Source organism: Rattus norvegicus, chromosome 9 (assembly GCF_021556685.1).
Source record: "Rattus norvegicus strain SHRSP/BbbUtx chromosome 9, alternate assembly SHRSP_T2T, whole genome shotgun sequence".
In the NCBI taxonomy this organism is placed as follows: Eukaryota; Metazoa; Chordata; class Mammalia; order Rodentia; family Muridae; genus Rattus; species Rattus norvegicus.
The window spans coordinates 91,631,627-91,648,098 of record NC_141542.1 but is presented as its reverse complement, the minus strand read 5'-3'; the positions used below and the strand labels follow the sequence as shown (position 1 = coordinate 91,648,098).

At 50.6% G+C, this 16,472-nt stretch overlaps 1 protein-coding gene and 1 long non-coding RNA gene across 7 annotated transcripts; one reads left to right on the top strand and one right to left on the bottom strand.

The window, feature by feature from the left end:
* The first annotated feature begins 43 nt into the window (after positions 1–43).
* On the top strand, positions 44–6,278 carry Ihh (Indian hedgehog signaling molecule). Its single transcript, NM_053384.1, has 3 exons — positions 44–588; positions 2,987–3,248; positions 4,814–6,278. The coding sequence occupies exons 1-3, from the start codon at positions 274–276 to the stop codon at positions 5,470–5,472; spliced, it is 1,236 nt and encodes a 411-aa protein (NP_445836.1). The 5' UTR covers positions 44–273; the 3' UTR covers positions 5,473–6,278.
* A 563-nt stretch (positions 6,279–6,841) lies between these two features.
* Positions 6,842–16,466, bottom strand: LOC102549980 (uncharacterized). Of its 6 annotated transcripts, XR_015629657.1 has the most exons (7): positions 16,148–16,466; positions 15,215–15,282; positions 13,513–13,608; positions 10,172–10,255; positions 8,647–8,814; positions 7,858–8,000; positions 6,842–6,924 (listed from the first exon to the last, which is right to left on the bottom strand). It is a non-coding gene; the product is annotated as an uncharacterized LOC102549980 (long non-coding RNA). The 6 variants fall into 6 exon arrangements; XR_015629654.1 differs by lacking the exon at positions 6,842–6,924 and having other exon boundaries at positions 7,625–8,000; XR_015629656.1 differs by lacking the exons at positions 13,513–13,608; positions 15,215–15,282 and having other exon boundaries at positions 16,148–16,449.
* Positions 16,467–16,472: the final 6 nt, after the last annotated feature.

Below are 16,472 nucleotides of genomic sequence, written 5' to 3'. Positions count from 1 at the left end.
ACGGGCCGGCCTATTTATTGGCGGCCGGCGAGCCGGGCAGCTCAGAGTCGAGGCGCCGAGGGGGACAGCACGCCGCCACCAGCCAGGGCCCCGGGCCCCCGCCCCGCACCTGAGTCCCGCCGGCCTTGAGCCGCGTCGCGTTGCCCATGGCGCCCCCGCCTGGAGTCCCCAAGAGCCACCCAGACGCCTGAGTCCCCGAAGCTGTGCCAGCCACGCACCCACCCATCAGCCCACCAGGCGCCCTCGCCCGTCGCTCTCCCGGGCTACCCGGCCATGTCTCCCGCCTGGCTCCGGCCCCGACTGCGCTTCTGTCTGCTCCTGCTGCTGCTGCTTCTGGTGCCGGCGGCGCGGGGCTGCGGGCCGGGCCGGGTGGTGGGCAGCCGCCGGAGGCCGCCTCGTAAACTCGTGCCTCTTGCCTACAAGCAGTTCAGCCCCAACGTGCCGGAGAAGACCCTGGGCGCCAGCGGGCGCTACGAAGGCAAGATCGCGCGCAGCTCTGAGCGCTTCAAGGAGCTCACCCCCAACTACAATCCCGACATCATCTTCAAAGACGAGGAGAACACCGGTGCCGACCGCCTCATGACCCAGGTGAGCGCGATCGGTCCTCCCAGCGCGCCATCGAAACATCACCACCTGCCCGGCCCTATCCTCTCGCCTGGCACCTTTTCTCGACTGCCTGGCACGCCCCCTGGCACCTGCCCTTCTCGTGAATCCCGGGTGTCTTTCTGCCCAAGACGGGCTGGCCAAGGGATCCCGCGGGAGTGTTGGCATCCCGGATCCCGCCCGGTGTCTTTAAGAGGAGCTCTCTACTGCTGCCAAGCCTCACAGATCAGCAGGTTGGCGGGCCGCCCCTCTGCCCGCGAGTGCTGGCAGCTCAGGTCAGATCTGGCACTTGAAGGTACCTCGACCTGGCTGCCTCTTGTGCCTCCAGGGACCACGAAATCCTTCTCGGCCTAACGTTTCTCACAGCTCAGCCCCGGTCATTTTGAAGCCATTTGGCATCCCTGAGGCGAAGAATCTCAGGACAACAGGGACCCCGTGGCCTCCCTCGCTTTCCCCCTTGTGCCCTTGGTTAGCTGCGCTACCCTCCCCTGGAGCAGCGTCTTGGCTGGTTCTGGGCTTAAGGAATAGCAGGGAAAAGTTGTGGAGGCAGAGGTAGGAAAGGGAACCAGCCGAGGGAGCCCACGTGTCTGTCGCGAGGGCTGAGCGGCGCGGTTGCGGTTAAAGGGTGGGGTCCTGGTGCCTTCAGGCTCTGAGACCAAGCTTGGGGGATCCTTGAGCTTGGTGGCACGGACAAGAAGGATTGGAAATAGGAGTAGGGATGCCTAGGAAAGGCAGGGAGCAGAGCTGACACTAACTTATCTCTGCATGCAAAGGGCAGGACCCAACTCCAGCAGACATCAAGGTCGCACACTTCTTTCTCCGAAGCCTGGTGTGCCTTGGGAAAGATATACACCCCTTTCCGCTAGGGTCTATCCGCTCTTTCCCTGTTAGCCGGCTGCCTTTAGGGAGAGCAACTTAACCACGGCCTTCAGCATGCACCCTGGCGCCGGGGCCGGCCGGCCGATGTCGGGGCCGAAGGTTGGCCGGTGGCCGGGCCGGGCTGGGCGCCGAGGAATGCAGATAAGGATCCGGGCCACAGGCTGGGCAATCATTGACAGCGAGCGCCGAAAGAGGGGGTAAAGGGGAAGAGTCAAGCGGCAGCTGGCTAGTAAGGCAGACCGATGTATGTGAGGTCTAAGAACGGGACCACGGGGATCTAGAAGGAGCTAACAGAGCCGAGCTACACCCCCCGGGGGGCGGTGAGCACCCTCAAGCCAGGCTGCACAGTACGAAAGACGCCCAGGCCTTGGATTGTAGTCACTGTTGGCTCCTGAGATTAAGTCCAAGGGTCTGTAGGGTCTGAGCTCTGTGGGGGCAGAAGTAGGTTGATACTTGGCGGGACCTCGCACCTTACTTAGGTGTTAAAGACAGGTGGAGGGCCCCCTCCTCGTAGGCGGAAACTCCAACCCCTTTCCTCAGTCAAGTGCAGGTCCCTGGTCAGGGCTCCTGAATAGGCAGCCACCACTGATGAGCTCTCGTGTCCCCAGAGGGCAACTCTACACTCACTCTGTTCAAGGGAGATCTGAGGATTCAGAGCCAGTTTTTTAAAATCAGAGGCTCGCTTTCTTCTCGATTCTTTCCTAAATAGGGACACTGCATCCTGGTGGAGGTGTGAGAGCTCTCTGGTCCCTTGTGTGTGTGGGGGGGCGGGGGATCCCCCTTGTGTCCAAGTCAGATAGGAGGAGTACTGGCTCTCTGCCTCTCTGCTTGAGGGGTCTCCAGCTAAGCATGGGCAGATGTGGGTTCAAAAGAAAGTTCCAACTTTCATGATATTTCATGTCACTTGCTGGAGGGGTCTAAGTAGAACTGGAATTTTCCTCCAACACACCCCCAGACCCAAGCTGCTGTTGGGTCTGCACCTGCCGTGCTGGCAGGGCTCGGTATCTGGTGGCCTCAGCTCTAGGGCTGCGGTGACACCTACTGGGCACCTTTGGCCTTGCATGCCTAGCAGGCCAGCCCGCAGGCAGTGAACTGTTAAATCTTCCTCCCTCGCCGCAGATGACCCACCTTGATGCCTAGGTAAAACCAGGCAACCCGATTCTGGAAAAGCATAGCTACATTTGTGGCGAGTCCGAAAGCCCAGCGAGTGAGAGGGAGCCAAGCGGATCTCCACAGACTGGAGAAGAGTCCCCTGAGAGTGCGTGACTCCATGCGTCCTCCAGATCCTTGGCGCCACTATGTGGCCTAGTTCCCTGGGGACTCCTGGCTGCTATGCTGGGAGAACACATTTAGAGTCCTCTATTCCTAAGAGGAAAAGGCAGAGGTTCTCCCAAGTTTTCCAAGTCCCTTGAGCTTTATGGGAGAGTCAGTCGAATCTTCTGTCACCTGCATCCGCACCCGGGTGGGCTCCTGTCCCTAACTCCGAGCTCGTTCCCCTCCACAGCGCTGCAAGGACCGTCTGAACTCACTGGCCATCTCTGTCATGAACCAGTGGCCGGGTGTGAAGCTGCGGGTGACGGAAGGCTGGGATGAAGACGGCCATCACTCAGAGGAATCTTTACACTATGAGGGCCGCGCGGTGGATATCACCACCTCAGACCGCGACCGAAATAAGTACGGACTACTGGCGCGCTTAGCAGTGGAGGCCGGCTTCGACTGGGTGTATTACGAGTCCAAGGCCCACGTTCATTGCTCTGTCAAGTCTGGTGAGCCGCTGCTGCCGGGGGGCTGGGCCCGGGGCCGGGGCCGCAGGGCATGGGCAGGCAGCTCAAGGCCCGCTAAGGCCAAGAAAGAGAAGATGGCCACCAGGGGATGGAGGCGGGGACCCGAGGGAAGAGGATTGCCGAGGCGGCGGCAGCGCTCCCTGCAGCTGCTTTGGACTGCTTGCTCCTCCCATGTCCGGTAGTGTCAAGGCAGGAGCCTAGAGAGATAGGGCCTATTCCACTGAGTGCTGACCTGGTAGTCCACAGCCCAGAGACTGCCACAGGAAGTGCACGACAGAACAAGTTGAAGAAATGGAGGAAGCCAGGTTGGCAGGCACAACTGTCCCCCAAACCAGGCCCATGCAGAACAAGGCATGATGGGGCTAGGGACCAGAGTGTATCTAGACAGCAGAGTGCCCGACCAGAAGCCCAGAGGTTCAGAGCCTACCACCCAAGTGCAGGTCAGGCCTCCCAGTGGGGCGCAGGCGTCCCCAGTCTCCTCCCCAGATCCCCAAAACTGGATATTTTGGAGGGAAATGGACTCAATAAAGTGGATTTTCCCAGATTGGCCGCCTTGTTGATCAAAACTGGCAGGCACTGGAGCCTTGCCCCTCATCCCCAGTCTCACCAGTGTCCCTGTCACGTACACTTAACCCACTCATGAACGCTTCACATGGTTCTTCTGTGGGTTCCACTCAGCTGCACACGCCCCTCTACATGGGGCTCTATAGTGGTTGCACTCACAGACTGGCACACTAGACCATTTTTGGTATTTTTGATTCACCGGGGTTCACGAGGGTGATCCTACTTCCCCCCACCCACAACCTGACATTCCAACTGTGTGTACGTAAAATCACACCCACTTCATCTATGAACACCGGTCCAGAGGTCAGCGCACCAACTGGCCTCTTCCGTTCATGACTCCTGACTCCAAACACTGACCTCCATCCCGTCATCCGATGCCACTGTGCCCAGCCAACACATGAACTGAAAGTGATGGGTTTTTGTCCTTACCACTGACCCACCCCTGAGCACCCACTCTGAAGATGTTTCAGGAATCTGTTTTCTCTGTGGGCTGGTGTTTCTCTAACTTCCATAGTCTCAATGGTCGGCTCTGTCACAGCACTTGGGTTGGCAGCCTAGGAGGGCCATTTCATGGAGGTATTTGATCAAATGGTAGAACAAACTATCTAGACCCCAGCAAAGCCAAGCCAGCTCCCCCCTCCCCCATTTCCACAACTTTGCAGCTTTCTTGGGTTCAGGTCACAAGTAACCAGTGACTCTGCTGACCTCCAGCCTCTGGGATTCATGGCAGAATGTAGTGGGGACATCATCTGGTGTTCCAGCCCCTGTGTTTTCCTCTCATTGGCTAGGGTTTGGGCTAGGGAGAAGGGCAGAGAATCAAACTATGGGTTGGTGGTGGGTTATCAGAGGCCAGGGTATAACGATGGGGGAGGGTTATCTGAAAACAAGAGAAACTTTCTTGGGCTAGGGTGCTGGGGGAGGGACACCGTGCCCGAGAATGTGAGCATCCAGCAGTTAACACCTTATGTCCCTTCTACCTACAGAGCACTCGGCTGCTGCCAAGACAGGTGGCTGCTTTCCTGCCGGAGCCCAGGTCCACCTAGAAACTGGGGAGCGTGTGGCCCTGTCAGCTGTGAAGCCAGGAGACCGGGTCCTGGCCATGGGGGAAGATGGCAACCCCACCTTCAGCGATGTGCTCATTTTCCTGGACCGTGAGCCAAACAGGCTGAGAGCTTTCCAGGTCATCGAGACTCAGGATCCTCCACGTCGGCTGGCACTCACGCCTGCCCACCTGCTCTTCATTGCGGACAATCATACAGAACCAGCAGCCCGCTTCCGGGCCACGTTTGCCAGCCACGTGCAGCCAGGCCAATATGTGCTGGTAGCAGGGGTCCCAGGCCTCCAGCCTGCTCGGGTGGCAGCCATCTCCACCCACGTGGCCCTTGGGTCCTATGCTCCTCTCACGAGGCACGGGACACTCGTGGTGGAGGATGTGGTAGCCTCCTGCTTCGCAGCTGTGTCTGACCACCATCTGGCTCAGTTGGCCTTCTGGCCCCTGCGACTGTTTCCCAGCTTGCCATGGGGCAGCTGGACCCCAAGTGAAGGTGTTCACTGGTACCCTCAGCTGCTCTACCGCCTGGGGCGTCTCTTGCTAGAAGAGAGCACCTTCCATCCACTGGGCATGTCTGGGGCAGGAAGCTGAAGGCACTCTAACCACTGCCCTCCTGGAACTGCTATGCTGGATCCAAAGACCTCCTCACCAGGAAGGTTCTGGCCCTGGAAGGCGCCTGGCCCGAGGATGCCTCCGTCCTCTGCTCCAGAGTGGAGACATCTTTGAGACTTGACCAGGTAGTGCTGGACCCCGCCCCCTCGTCTTGGTGTAGAGGTAGAGCTATGAACTGAGCTGACAAGGGTGTGGTAGGCTCTCTTTCCCTAGAGACCTTAAGACCCAGCTAGCTCTGACTGCGATTCACACACCCCACCTACCTGCACAGGAAGGACCCATTCCGTCTGCCTTCGGACTGCTTACTCTAGTGTTTCTCGGGACCTGGGTTTGTGACTTTACTGTTGGCAACTGACCACAGTATGAAGAGAGGCTGCCCGCAGGTGGGCTCACACCTCAGTTGATGCTGCTAGATTCCCTAGGAGCCAGCAGGGAGCTGGCTGGATTCATTGCCTCCCAGAACTGAAAGACCGTCAGCCTGGACATCCTGAAACATGACCTTCCCTGCAGGCCACACTCCTCCAGACTCCTGAGTCTTTGCGGTCAATGGGCAGATTCTCTGATCCAGGAAATGTGACCCTACCACCTGGGACTGGGGAAGGAGCCTGGATGTCCTTGCCACCCCTGCCCAGGCTAAGCTCCTTTTTCTGCTGATCCACACTTCCACCCCCTCCTCCAGTCTGTCTCCTTCACCTTATTTATTTGCATGGAGGGGGGAACCCATGGGAGAATTTTGGGAATGTTTTGGTCTTTCTTTTGTAATAAAAATTATTTAAGTTGTTAGAGCCATGGAATCCACCCTGCTGAGCAGGACCAATGTATAGGTTACTTCAGCCATGAGGCAAATGTCCCTACAGGTCCTTTCTCACCTGGCAGAAGAGAATGGGGTGGGCCTATCACACGATTCTCTCTCAGCATGGCTATGCCAGCGATAAGGCAGAGGTAACTGATCCATTGTCACGTCACATACCCAGAACCATGGTGCTGTGCCCTAGTGAGTGCTGGCTCTCCTGTTTCACCCAAGCCTTGTCGGGGCCTAGGTTCTAGACTCTCTTCTGTTGGTAATGAACTGAAGTATGAGGAAGGAGAGTGTCTATGGAATTCATGTTTCTTGGCGGCCCATTCTGCGTTCTTGGGTATGTCAGAGGTCTATTAACTAGCATCTGTCAGCCATCAGAATTCCCTGGCCATTTAAAGGTGTCCCTCACTTCAAGGCTTCTGTCTTCATAGCTCTAAAGTGAGGCCCAGGAATTAATTTTTATAAATATCCCAAACATAGCGAATAGCCTGCGAACGGGTTGGCTTTTAGCCACCAGAAAAAAAATCAAACAAACAAAAAACCCAAAACTTGAGAAAAACAAAAGAAATGGTTTATCTTGTCTCATGGTCTTTGAAGTTCCATTCTGTATCCTGACAGTCCCCTCATGACATCTGGGAAACAGAGACAGAGAGGGTAGAGGGTCTGGGGTCAAGACCTTCAGAAGCATGCCTCCAGCATACTTCCTACACTTGGGTCCCACCTTCTCACAGCCCATTCAATTATAAACTCATCATTGAATATTAGTGCCACTATCTGAGACCAAGCTTTCATAAGGTGGGGGCCATTTCCTATCAAAACCACACCAGTGCTGCTGCGTCTAGAGAAGACTCAGTTTGTTGCCAAGACAGAGTAGCGATCTTCATTTTCAGTCCCTCCAGCCTAAAGCAGATTTCCCTGCATAAGTCAGATCAACTAAACAATAGGCCGTGCTGTCCAGCGAAAAGCAGGGAGATCAGAAAAACCATGCAAACCAATGTTCTTGAACCAGACAAGGTGTCACATACCTATAGTCCCAGTGAGGCTGAGGCAAAAGGATCATGAATTGGAGGTCAGTCTGGGCTATGTCGTGAGACCCTGTTTCAAGACAAAAACATAAGCATCTTTGGCTGGGAATGGTAGCACATAGCCATAATTCTAGCACTCAGAAGGCAAAGGCAGGAGGGTCGTTGCAAGTTCTAGGCCAGGCAGGGCTACATAGCAAGAACATGCCATGAAGTGAACAAGCAAGCAAACCAAGAAGTAATCATTGCTCGGGGGGTCCGTGACATATGTCCCACAGGTTGTCATCTCACAAGGACCACTGCTAAGCACTTTACACGTTACACATGCAGCCTTTTTTAATGCTTATAACAATACCACGTGCCATTTTCAAAAAATGATAGCACACTGGGGACGAAACAGCAAGGAGTTTGTATCCTTCTCTGGCCCACCATTGACATGGGCTTTCTTTTCCTGGGTCGAACTTGTGATCTAGCATGGTTGGAAGTTTGTTATGTTGGCACGTCTAGAATGGACCCATCTCTCTCCGGCAGATTTGTGCTCACCAGGCTAAAATGCCCAAAGCTCTTCTCTAATGAGAAGTATGAAGTGATGCCAGTGATGGTCCTTGTCCGTCATCTTTCTCATTCTTTCCCGGTAGACTTTCTATCTGGTAGATCAGGTTATCTTGACAGTTGGAGAATATGTCCTCCAGGTCATGGAGAACAGAGGGAGATGGAGAGGGGGAAGAGAAAGGAGGAGTGGGACATAGATCAGAGAGGAGAGAAAACAAAACAAAAATTAATAATTATGATAATGGTGACCACCATCTTCATCACCAAGATAGCAGGAGTCAGGGGAAACTGCCTGTGGTCTACGAAAGGGCCCAGAGGGTTTAAAGCAGGACTGGGCTCATGTGCTGAGTTTCTAAAAGATTCCCTGGCTTCTATATGGAAGAGACATTAGCAGGAACAGGCAGCATGGTAGGAGGGGTCCATTAGCTGGAGGAAGAGTAGGTAACCTGAACTGGGGAACTGGCCATAGGGTTACAAAAAAAGAAGCGATAGATTGAAGATATTCAAATGACAACACTAAAGACTGAAGGCAAGATAGGAGGAATCTCAGGAAAGGACCAAGTAACACGGGGCTTTTAATTGTGGATTTCACCTCTCCTACCCACAAGTGCCATTTGGACTCAGTGGCTGCCTGGGAGAGTCTTCAGATAAAGACGTTCTACCTCCTTGTTTCTGAAAACTAGTTCTCCCGTGTACACGAGACCTCCCAGCCCAGGCTTCTGCTCTCTCTGCCCGTACCCCTCTCCCCACACCCACTCTGCCTGTATCCCCCCATCTTACTTTATTTAGTGCCACCATGAGAGATGACTACAGGTAGAGTAGTTAGCGAAGAAAAGTCATTTCCTCCTCACAGTTCCTGAGGTTGGGTGTCCACTCTCAAGGTGCTGGCATCTGGGGAGGGCTTCTGTACTGTGCCAGCCAGTGGCAGAATGCCAGATGGCAAGAGGGCTGAAAGAAGAAGTCAGACGCGTTCTATCACTGGGGCCTCGCGTGCAGTGACTAACCTATCACCAGGATGTAGGCATTTATGCATGCGAGGAGCGGAGTCCTCCTGATGTAATTACAGGTATCTCACACTCTTGGCAATGATACATTGAGGATTATTTTTATAACACACAGATTTTTAAATTGAACCATTGCACCCCCATACCTTGAAAATGGATGGAGAAGAAACTCAAGTTATACCTCTGTCCACATGTCCTGGGAGTGAGGGAGAGAGACCTGGGCATAGTGAGATCTGGAGGGTTGGGGTTCAGGAAACAAAATTAGAGAACTTCCTAGTTGTGGGGTTTCTGGGGCTGCCTGGGAAGACTGCCCTCAGTGGGAGACCCAGTGCAATTAGATTCTTGTCTGTACTGGGGCCTCTCTAAATGTAGCTACCCCAAGCCATTCCTGCAGCTTTCTCTCTTGGTTCAAGATCGGTCTGGGCATGGCTCATTGGAAGCCGTGTGGGCTTTGCTCCTCTCCTCTTGCATGCATTGAGGGCTTTTGACAGTGGGTGGACCCTGTTTTTATTAGAGCTGAACCTAGGCAATGGCCCTTTAGGTGGTGGTCTAGCACCTGGGAAACAGAAGTAGGCACCTTCCATTATAAAGAAATAAGGCTGGGTCTTTATGGTCCTGTATTACTTGGGCAAAGGGAGGTGGTGGATTATCAGGAGCTAATGTGGAAGGGAGGTTCAGGGCACCGCCGGGGGTAGAAGGACATAATGACTGGAGCCTCTGACAGGTGTCAGAGGGAGACTAGGATGTGGGGTGGGAACTAGGAACTGTGGCAGTGGCAGGGCAAACAGCCTATGTGACCTGCCCAATACAACTGTCCACGGAGGACAGATTCTAGTAATGGAGGCTGTTGGTGGGAGCACACGTCCTGTTTTTCACTCCAGAGGGTTCCTCTGTGCAGATAAAGCTCCCACCACCCCGTGCCCTGTGCCCTCTGGCCTCTGGATGGCTGCACCTGCTGAGGCTCAGCGCCACATCCCACACCCCAGTCAGCTTCTCAAAGCCTCTTTGTTTCTTAGGCTGAACCTGGCCAGCCCTGATCTGATAAGGCTTCTATGGGTAGATAGCAGCCCAGCCCTGTGTGTTCCACCGCCCTTAGCCACACCCACTGCCTTGCACGCACGCATGCATCTCCCCGAGATGGGCAGAGACACGGGGGCCTTCCTATTCTAGTCAGGGTATGTTTGTCTCTGGTGTAATCCTACCCACAGCCCCCTTAAAAACTCTGTCATCCCAGGGAGAGACAAAATAGGTGAATGAATATGACCATTTCGAAGATGAACAACTTCCCAGGGAGGAAGTACCTCGTGTGTGCTCGTGTCTTCCAGTCGGGAACTCTTCCTATAGATCAGGTGTGCTAGACGCACTATTCACATCAGCTTCAAGTCCTAAACACAAGTGAGGAAAGCATTACTTCCTCGTTTGCATACGAAGAGACTAAGGCCTGGAGAAGTGAAGTTGATTTCCTAAATACAGTTGCAGAGCCTAGATCAGAACTGGCGAGTCCATCTCAGGGGTACAAGAAGACGATGCTCCTACCCACGAACTCAAGGACCAGGAGTCCTTTAGTTAACTGTTAGAAAAAGATGGCCCTTGGGAAGGAACATCCTAAATGCTGTGGGCTTAGGTATGGGGTGCTTAAAATATACCCATAAGTTTTCTGCTATTCTGCATCCTCAGGAAATGCCGGCTCTGGTCTGAAGCTAAGTAACAGCTAACAAGGAAGCTGTATGGCTTCTGTGTGGTTCCACCTGGATTGGGTGCTCTGGTCCATGGTCTAACAGAGCCCCTGACCAGCAGGCCACATCAACTGTCAGCATGGGAGTGTGCCCTCTGCACATCATTCTAATGTGATTCTGGGTATCGGACTCATTGTCAGGCTTGCACAGCAAGCATTTTACCCGCTGAACCATCTTGCTCCCAGTTTTAATCTCTTAATCTTAAAAGGAGCAAACAGTGGTCAGGATTAAGATCTAATAAGTAGATAAAGTAGCAAGTTTATACTGGAAAATTTTGGCAGACAAACTTTAGCAAAGAGAGTAAGGTTAATAGCACCAATAATGAAAACTGGTATGATAAAAAAATTCTAATGAAGACAGAACCTTGTGCATAAACCAGAAGTGAGCTCTTTTGCCATCTTGGTCCAGGAGGTCTTTCACATCCAAGAGAAGACCACTGTCATGTTTAGATATCTTTATTTTAGGAAGGTTTTGATCAGAAATGGTTTGTCTTGTTTGTTGTTGTTAAATCTTATTTTTTAAAAATTGATATGTATGGATGTATATGAATGAGTGGACTGCATATATAGAGGCCAGAAGACAGTGTCCGATCCCCTGGGGCTGAAGGCATAGATAAGTATAAACCACCAGGTAGGCTCTGGGGATCAAACTCAAATCCTTTGGAAGAGCAGCCAGCGCTCTTATCCACCAAGCCCTCTTTTTGGAAGTCTTGTATCTCATGCTTCATGAGTTTGAAACTCAGTTTTCTCTGTTGGTAGACGTCTTAGTTTCTTTCCCTATTGCTATGATAAAAACACCCTACCAAAAATAGTGTAATGGTAAAAGTGTACAGTTCAAGGGAACAGTCTAGCATGGTGACCAGCATGGTGAGTCAAAATGGGAGAAGTTTGAAGCAGATAGCAACGAATGTCTGTCTAAGGAATGTTGCCACCCACAGTGGGCAGATCTGCTTCACCTAGATATTCCCACCTCTGCTTCATCTAGATATTCCTTCACAGGTGTGCCTTGTCTCCTAAGTGAGGCTAGATCCTGACAAGCTGACAGTTAATGCTAGTCATCACAACTGATGAGGAGACTGGGGAGGGTCTTAAAAAGGCGAAGGCTCTTAGAGTAAGTGGCGGGGTTGAGTTCACATTTACTTTGATGACCCCAGGCTCTTTCCTAAGCACCCCCACTCTCCTGCCCTACCTTCTTTCGGTTCATTTTGTACTCTGGACACTTGGGGAAGAGATGCTAGAAAGCTGGGAGAGAGGAAGGGGGGATGGCCAGGACCTTGGAGCTGTCCGTGGTGCTGGTGCCTCAAGTAAGCAGGGAACTGGAGAGCCAGGAGAAGACCACGTGGGCAGAAAGAGACGGACAGTTAAATGCCACAGGCCCTCTGCCAATGAGGAAGATCAATAAGTGGAGACCTCAGACTCGAAGGACGTCATGTTGAAACAAAGACCTGGGCATACAGTTGCTAATAAGGTAAGACTTTGTCCTCAACCCTGAGTTGAAACTAGTATAGCATCACTTTACTAGCCATTGACCCATCCCCAAAGCCCCACACACTGTCAAGTATGGTTTCTCAATTTTATCCCTACATACCCAGGCTCTATCCCATGGCGAAGAACTAAAGAGTCGAGACCTGGCAAAATGTGGGCTCTAGGACACTGCTCTGGCCCAAGGTCTGAGACATCCAGTGCCCGTACTTTACTGCTTAAGTTTTTTTTTTTTAAATACAACTCCCATTTGTTCCAATTTTACAGATGAGTAAAGTGAGGTTTTACAATGTGTCTCACATTGTCCAGTTATTGAAAGATGTAACCACATGCCTTTAATCCCAGCACTCAGAAGGCAGAGCCAGGCAGATCTCTGAGTTCAAAGCCAGCCTGATCTACAGAGCAACTTCCAGGACAGCCAGGACCACACAGAGAGAAACCCTGTTTCAAAAACAAAAACAAGAGGGCTGGAGAGATGGCTCAGAGGTTAGAGCACTGACTGATCTTCCAGAGGTCCTGAGTTCAATTCTCAGCAACCACATGGTGGCTCACAACCATCTGTAATGGGATGTGATGCCCTCTCCTGGTGTGTCTGAAGACAGCTACAGTGTACTCATATACATAAATAAACTTTTTAAAATGTTGAAAAAAAACAAAAACAAAAAAACCATCCATCCATCCATCCAACCAATCAAACAAACAAACAAAGACCAAAGAGAAGGTTGGAACTAGGACTTGAACTTGAATTCTCTAAGAAGACAAAATATCATGTGTTTTTTCCCCCTCTATTTCCTTACTCTTGGCCCATATGAATATCTACTCTGTGGTAGTTTAAGGAGTAGGTGGAGGGAGAACATTATCTATGAGGGGGTGTGGTTCGTATAGGAAAGGTAGAAACCCACAAGTTGGTCCTTTGAATTCTCCTGTCATCTGATAGCTGAAATAGTTAATCTCCATTGTCCGCCCGACTGATTCCTTCAAGAGCCATGCATACGAGGGTGTTTACAGAGAGATTTACTAGTAGGGAAGGTTCACTGTGAATGTGGGTGGCACCATTCCATGGTCAGGAGGCCCCGGGCAGAATAAAAGGAAAGAAAGAAGGAACACAGAAGAGAGCCAGATGCCTTTTCCTTGTTTCCTGATCTTTCAAGATGTGAGGAGGCCCAGACACAAGCCCCCACTGCTGTGAACTCTGCCATGCCTTCTCCACCATCCTGGACTAGAGTCTCTCAGGTCTTGAGCCCAAACAAATTCTTCTTCCTTTAAATTGCTTCTAATGAGTGTTTTGTCATATCGATGGGAAATGTATCAAATGCCCTTCAGTTTGGAGGGGCAGTCCTTTCATCTGCAAGTGATGGGTGGTCTTGTTGTCTGGTCAGCAGAGCATCCCTGGCACTTAGGCACACCGTGTTTGGCTTTCCTCACCTCAGCACAGGAAGAGCAGCCTCCATCTTCGGAGAAACAGAGGGGGTTATGGAGAGGAGAAGATGCTCCCTTTTAGGTGCACTGCAGAGGCTGAGGCTGGCAGAAAGAGAAGAGCACAGAAAACTGCATGGCTTATGTACAGAGATCAGAGGGAGGGCTGCAGAGATGGCTCAGTGGTTAGAGCACTGACTGCTATTCCAGAGGTCCTGAGTTCAATTCCCAGCAACCACATGGTGGCTCACAACCATCTGTAATGGGACCTGATGCCCTCCTCAGGTATGTCTGAAGACAGCGACAGTGTACTTATTTATAATAAAGAAATACGTCTTTTAAAAAAAAAGAAATCAGGGGCTGGGGATTTAGCTCAGTGGTAGAGCGCTTACCTAGGAAGCGCAAGGCCCTGGGTTCGGTCCCCAGCTCCGAAAAAAAGAACCAAAAAAAAAAAAAAAAGAAATCAGAGGGAGATAGTGTTTGATCATCCCTTTTCATATGCTTAATCAATGAAATACTCACTGTACTTTGGAAATTAGCCAATAAAGCTTTTGTGTTGAAGGCCTATAACCTAGAGACTGAAGCAGGGGATTTCAAGTACGAAGCCAGCCTGGTCTACCAGATGAGGACCTGTATCAACAGACAAACAAGAGAGAAAAAATCCACAACAAATAGATAAGGAAATCAAGGGGCAGAGAGAGATCGTGACCTTTTCAAAGCCTCACAGCCAGAAATTAACAAAGGTTAACCCCAGGCCTGTCTGATTTTCCAGTCTGGAATCTTCTCTATTCCAGGGGGAGCTGGTGAGAAGACACTTGGGAAGGAAGCAAGGATATTTTGTATGCAATGAAGCCCAGATTGATAACTGTGTTTTGTCCCCCAGCCCCAAGCTTCAGACAGGCTCTCAGGTCTCCCATCTATCCTTACTTTTTTTCCCAATACTTTGTTTGGTCCTTATCACTTTCCTGATAATTCCCTTTCATTCACAGCCTTAAAGCAAATGGCCCCTGTGTCTGTGGGTCTAAAGAGGACATGGCCACTCAGATCCGATGCCTAGCATCTTCTAAGCTGCTAAGCTATCTAAGCTACTGAGAAGGGGGCTTCCAAGGCCAGCCCAGCTTCTGCTTCCTCACACCCAGCACCCAACCATGCCTCTCCGGGTATTCACCTTTCTGAGCAAAGTCCAGTATGTGGGGGCCTCTCCTTGGGAGTCCCCACATCAATTGAAGTCACTCCTCAGAGCTGCCAGTTAAAATTTCACAGAAGCACAGGCCACAGGGCTTGGTAACAAAAGAAACTGTCCTTCCATTGTCCTAGCCCAGAATTCACCAACGTATAAGAAGAACTTCCTCGTGGGGAGGAGACCGAGGAACACGTGACTCAAAACATCTGGTTTCTTTCTTTCATTTTTTTAAAGAATTGCTTATTTCAAGTATATATTTCAACCATGTGGTTGCTGGGGATTGAACTCAGGACCTCTGGAAGAGCAGTTGGTACTCTTAACCTCTGAGCCATCTCTCCAGCCCCAAAAGTCTGATTTCTTTATCATCAGTTTTTTCTTATTGGGATCCCTGAGGTTTTCTCCCAATCCTGCTTCAAGAGTCAGTGTTCTCAATCTTTTCTGGCACAAATATGAAAAGGAAATTTCATGTATTCTTTTCTATTGATTTTACTATTCATTACTCCACTATGTTCATTATCACTCACTCACTTATGATCGTTTTTACCACCACTGTTTTGTCCACAAGGCCCAGCTGAGTCAGGCTGATTAAAAAAGAACTTGAAGAAAAACAAAAATGGAGAAATCATTATAGGAACTCCAAACAGCAGAAACATCCTCACGTTCAAAGTACAGCCTTCAGATTCTGAGAAACCAGCGAGACACGCACTGAATTCCACATTCCTTAATCCCAAGAGAATTCCAGGCTTAATCGGCCTGGCATGACTTAACTGACCTCCTGGCCCTCTCTTGCAGCAGTCCTGCCCTCCCCTGGTCATGTGATCCCTCAAGCCAACTCAGGTCACATTGTCACTTCAGTTCCTCGCCCACCTCCATAAGTGAACCCCCAATCCTCCAAACTGCTAGTTTATCCTCTGGGTTTGCCCCCAGCTCTCTAAACTTTCCCTCTATAACCATACCACACCCCTTTCATTCTGAGAAGAAGTGGGTTCACTGTTCAGGCAGTAAAACTCTTTAATTGCCAGAGAATGAACTTTGAGATTCTTGTCTTTGTCTCCATCGTCTGCACCCCATGATACCTTTCCCACGGCACGCACACCAATGCACAGACAAAAAGAATTTCTTCATACATTAACTTTTGTCTCTCTTCAAACAAGTTAAGTTACCTTTGGACCAAAAGACACCTGGAAGAAAATGTGAAAGACATTTTCTTTCGGGCAGCAGAAGGAACACATTTAATAAATCCTATGAAATAAGAAATAACCAGAGGCTGGTTTTCAATGAACCCCTGTGATCAAGGGGAACAAAGCTCTGATATAGATCAATGTCTAATCAAGAGATTAGGAATGACTCCCATTCAGGTAATCTATGAATATTGAGCCCAACAGTAATCTATGAATAAGGTTGTCAACTAAAGTAATAACTGCCAAGACATCATGAAAATTGAGGGAATCGTGTGTTTACCTTGCCTGGAATGGAAGACCACAGTTGATACTACAGCAGGGAGAGTCTTGGACTCAAGACTTAACATTAGGGAGATTAAATTTGAGCAGGTGTTGACTGGGTGTGTAGCTTAGTGATGCTCAAAGCTTTAATAATTCTTAGCACAAAAGGAAAAAGAATATAAAGAAAGAAAAAGAAAAAAGAAGAAAAAGAAAAGGGAAGAAGAAAAAAGAGAGAAAATAAAGGAAAAGAAATGAGATGAAAAAGAAAAACAAAACAAAAGAAAGAAACGGACTCATTCGCTTTCTCTGAACCTTGGCTCTTTAGGGTTGCCGTCGTTGCCATG

Excerpts from the sequence above, each read along its gene's own strand:
- Ihh (NM_053384.1), top strand. The coding sequence starts at position 274 with ATGTCTCCCGCCTGGCTCCGGCCCCGACTGCGCTTCTGTCTGCTCCTG. Across the intron at positions 589-2,986 it reads CCGACCGCCTCATGACCCAG|CGCTGCAAGGACCGTCTGAA; the intron begins GTGAGCGCGATC and ends TCCCCTCCACAG. Across the intron at positions 3,249-4,813 it reads TCATTGCTCTGTCAAGTCTG|AGCACTCGGCTGCTGCCAAG; the intron begins GTGAGCCGCTGC and ends TTCTACCTACAG.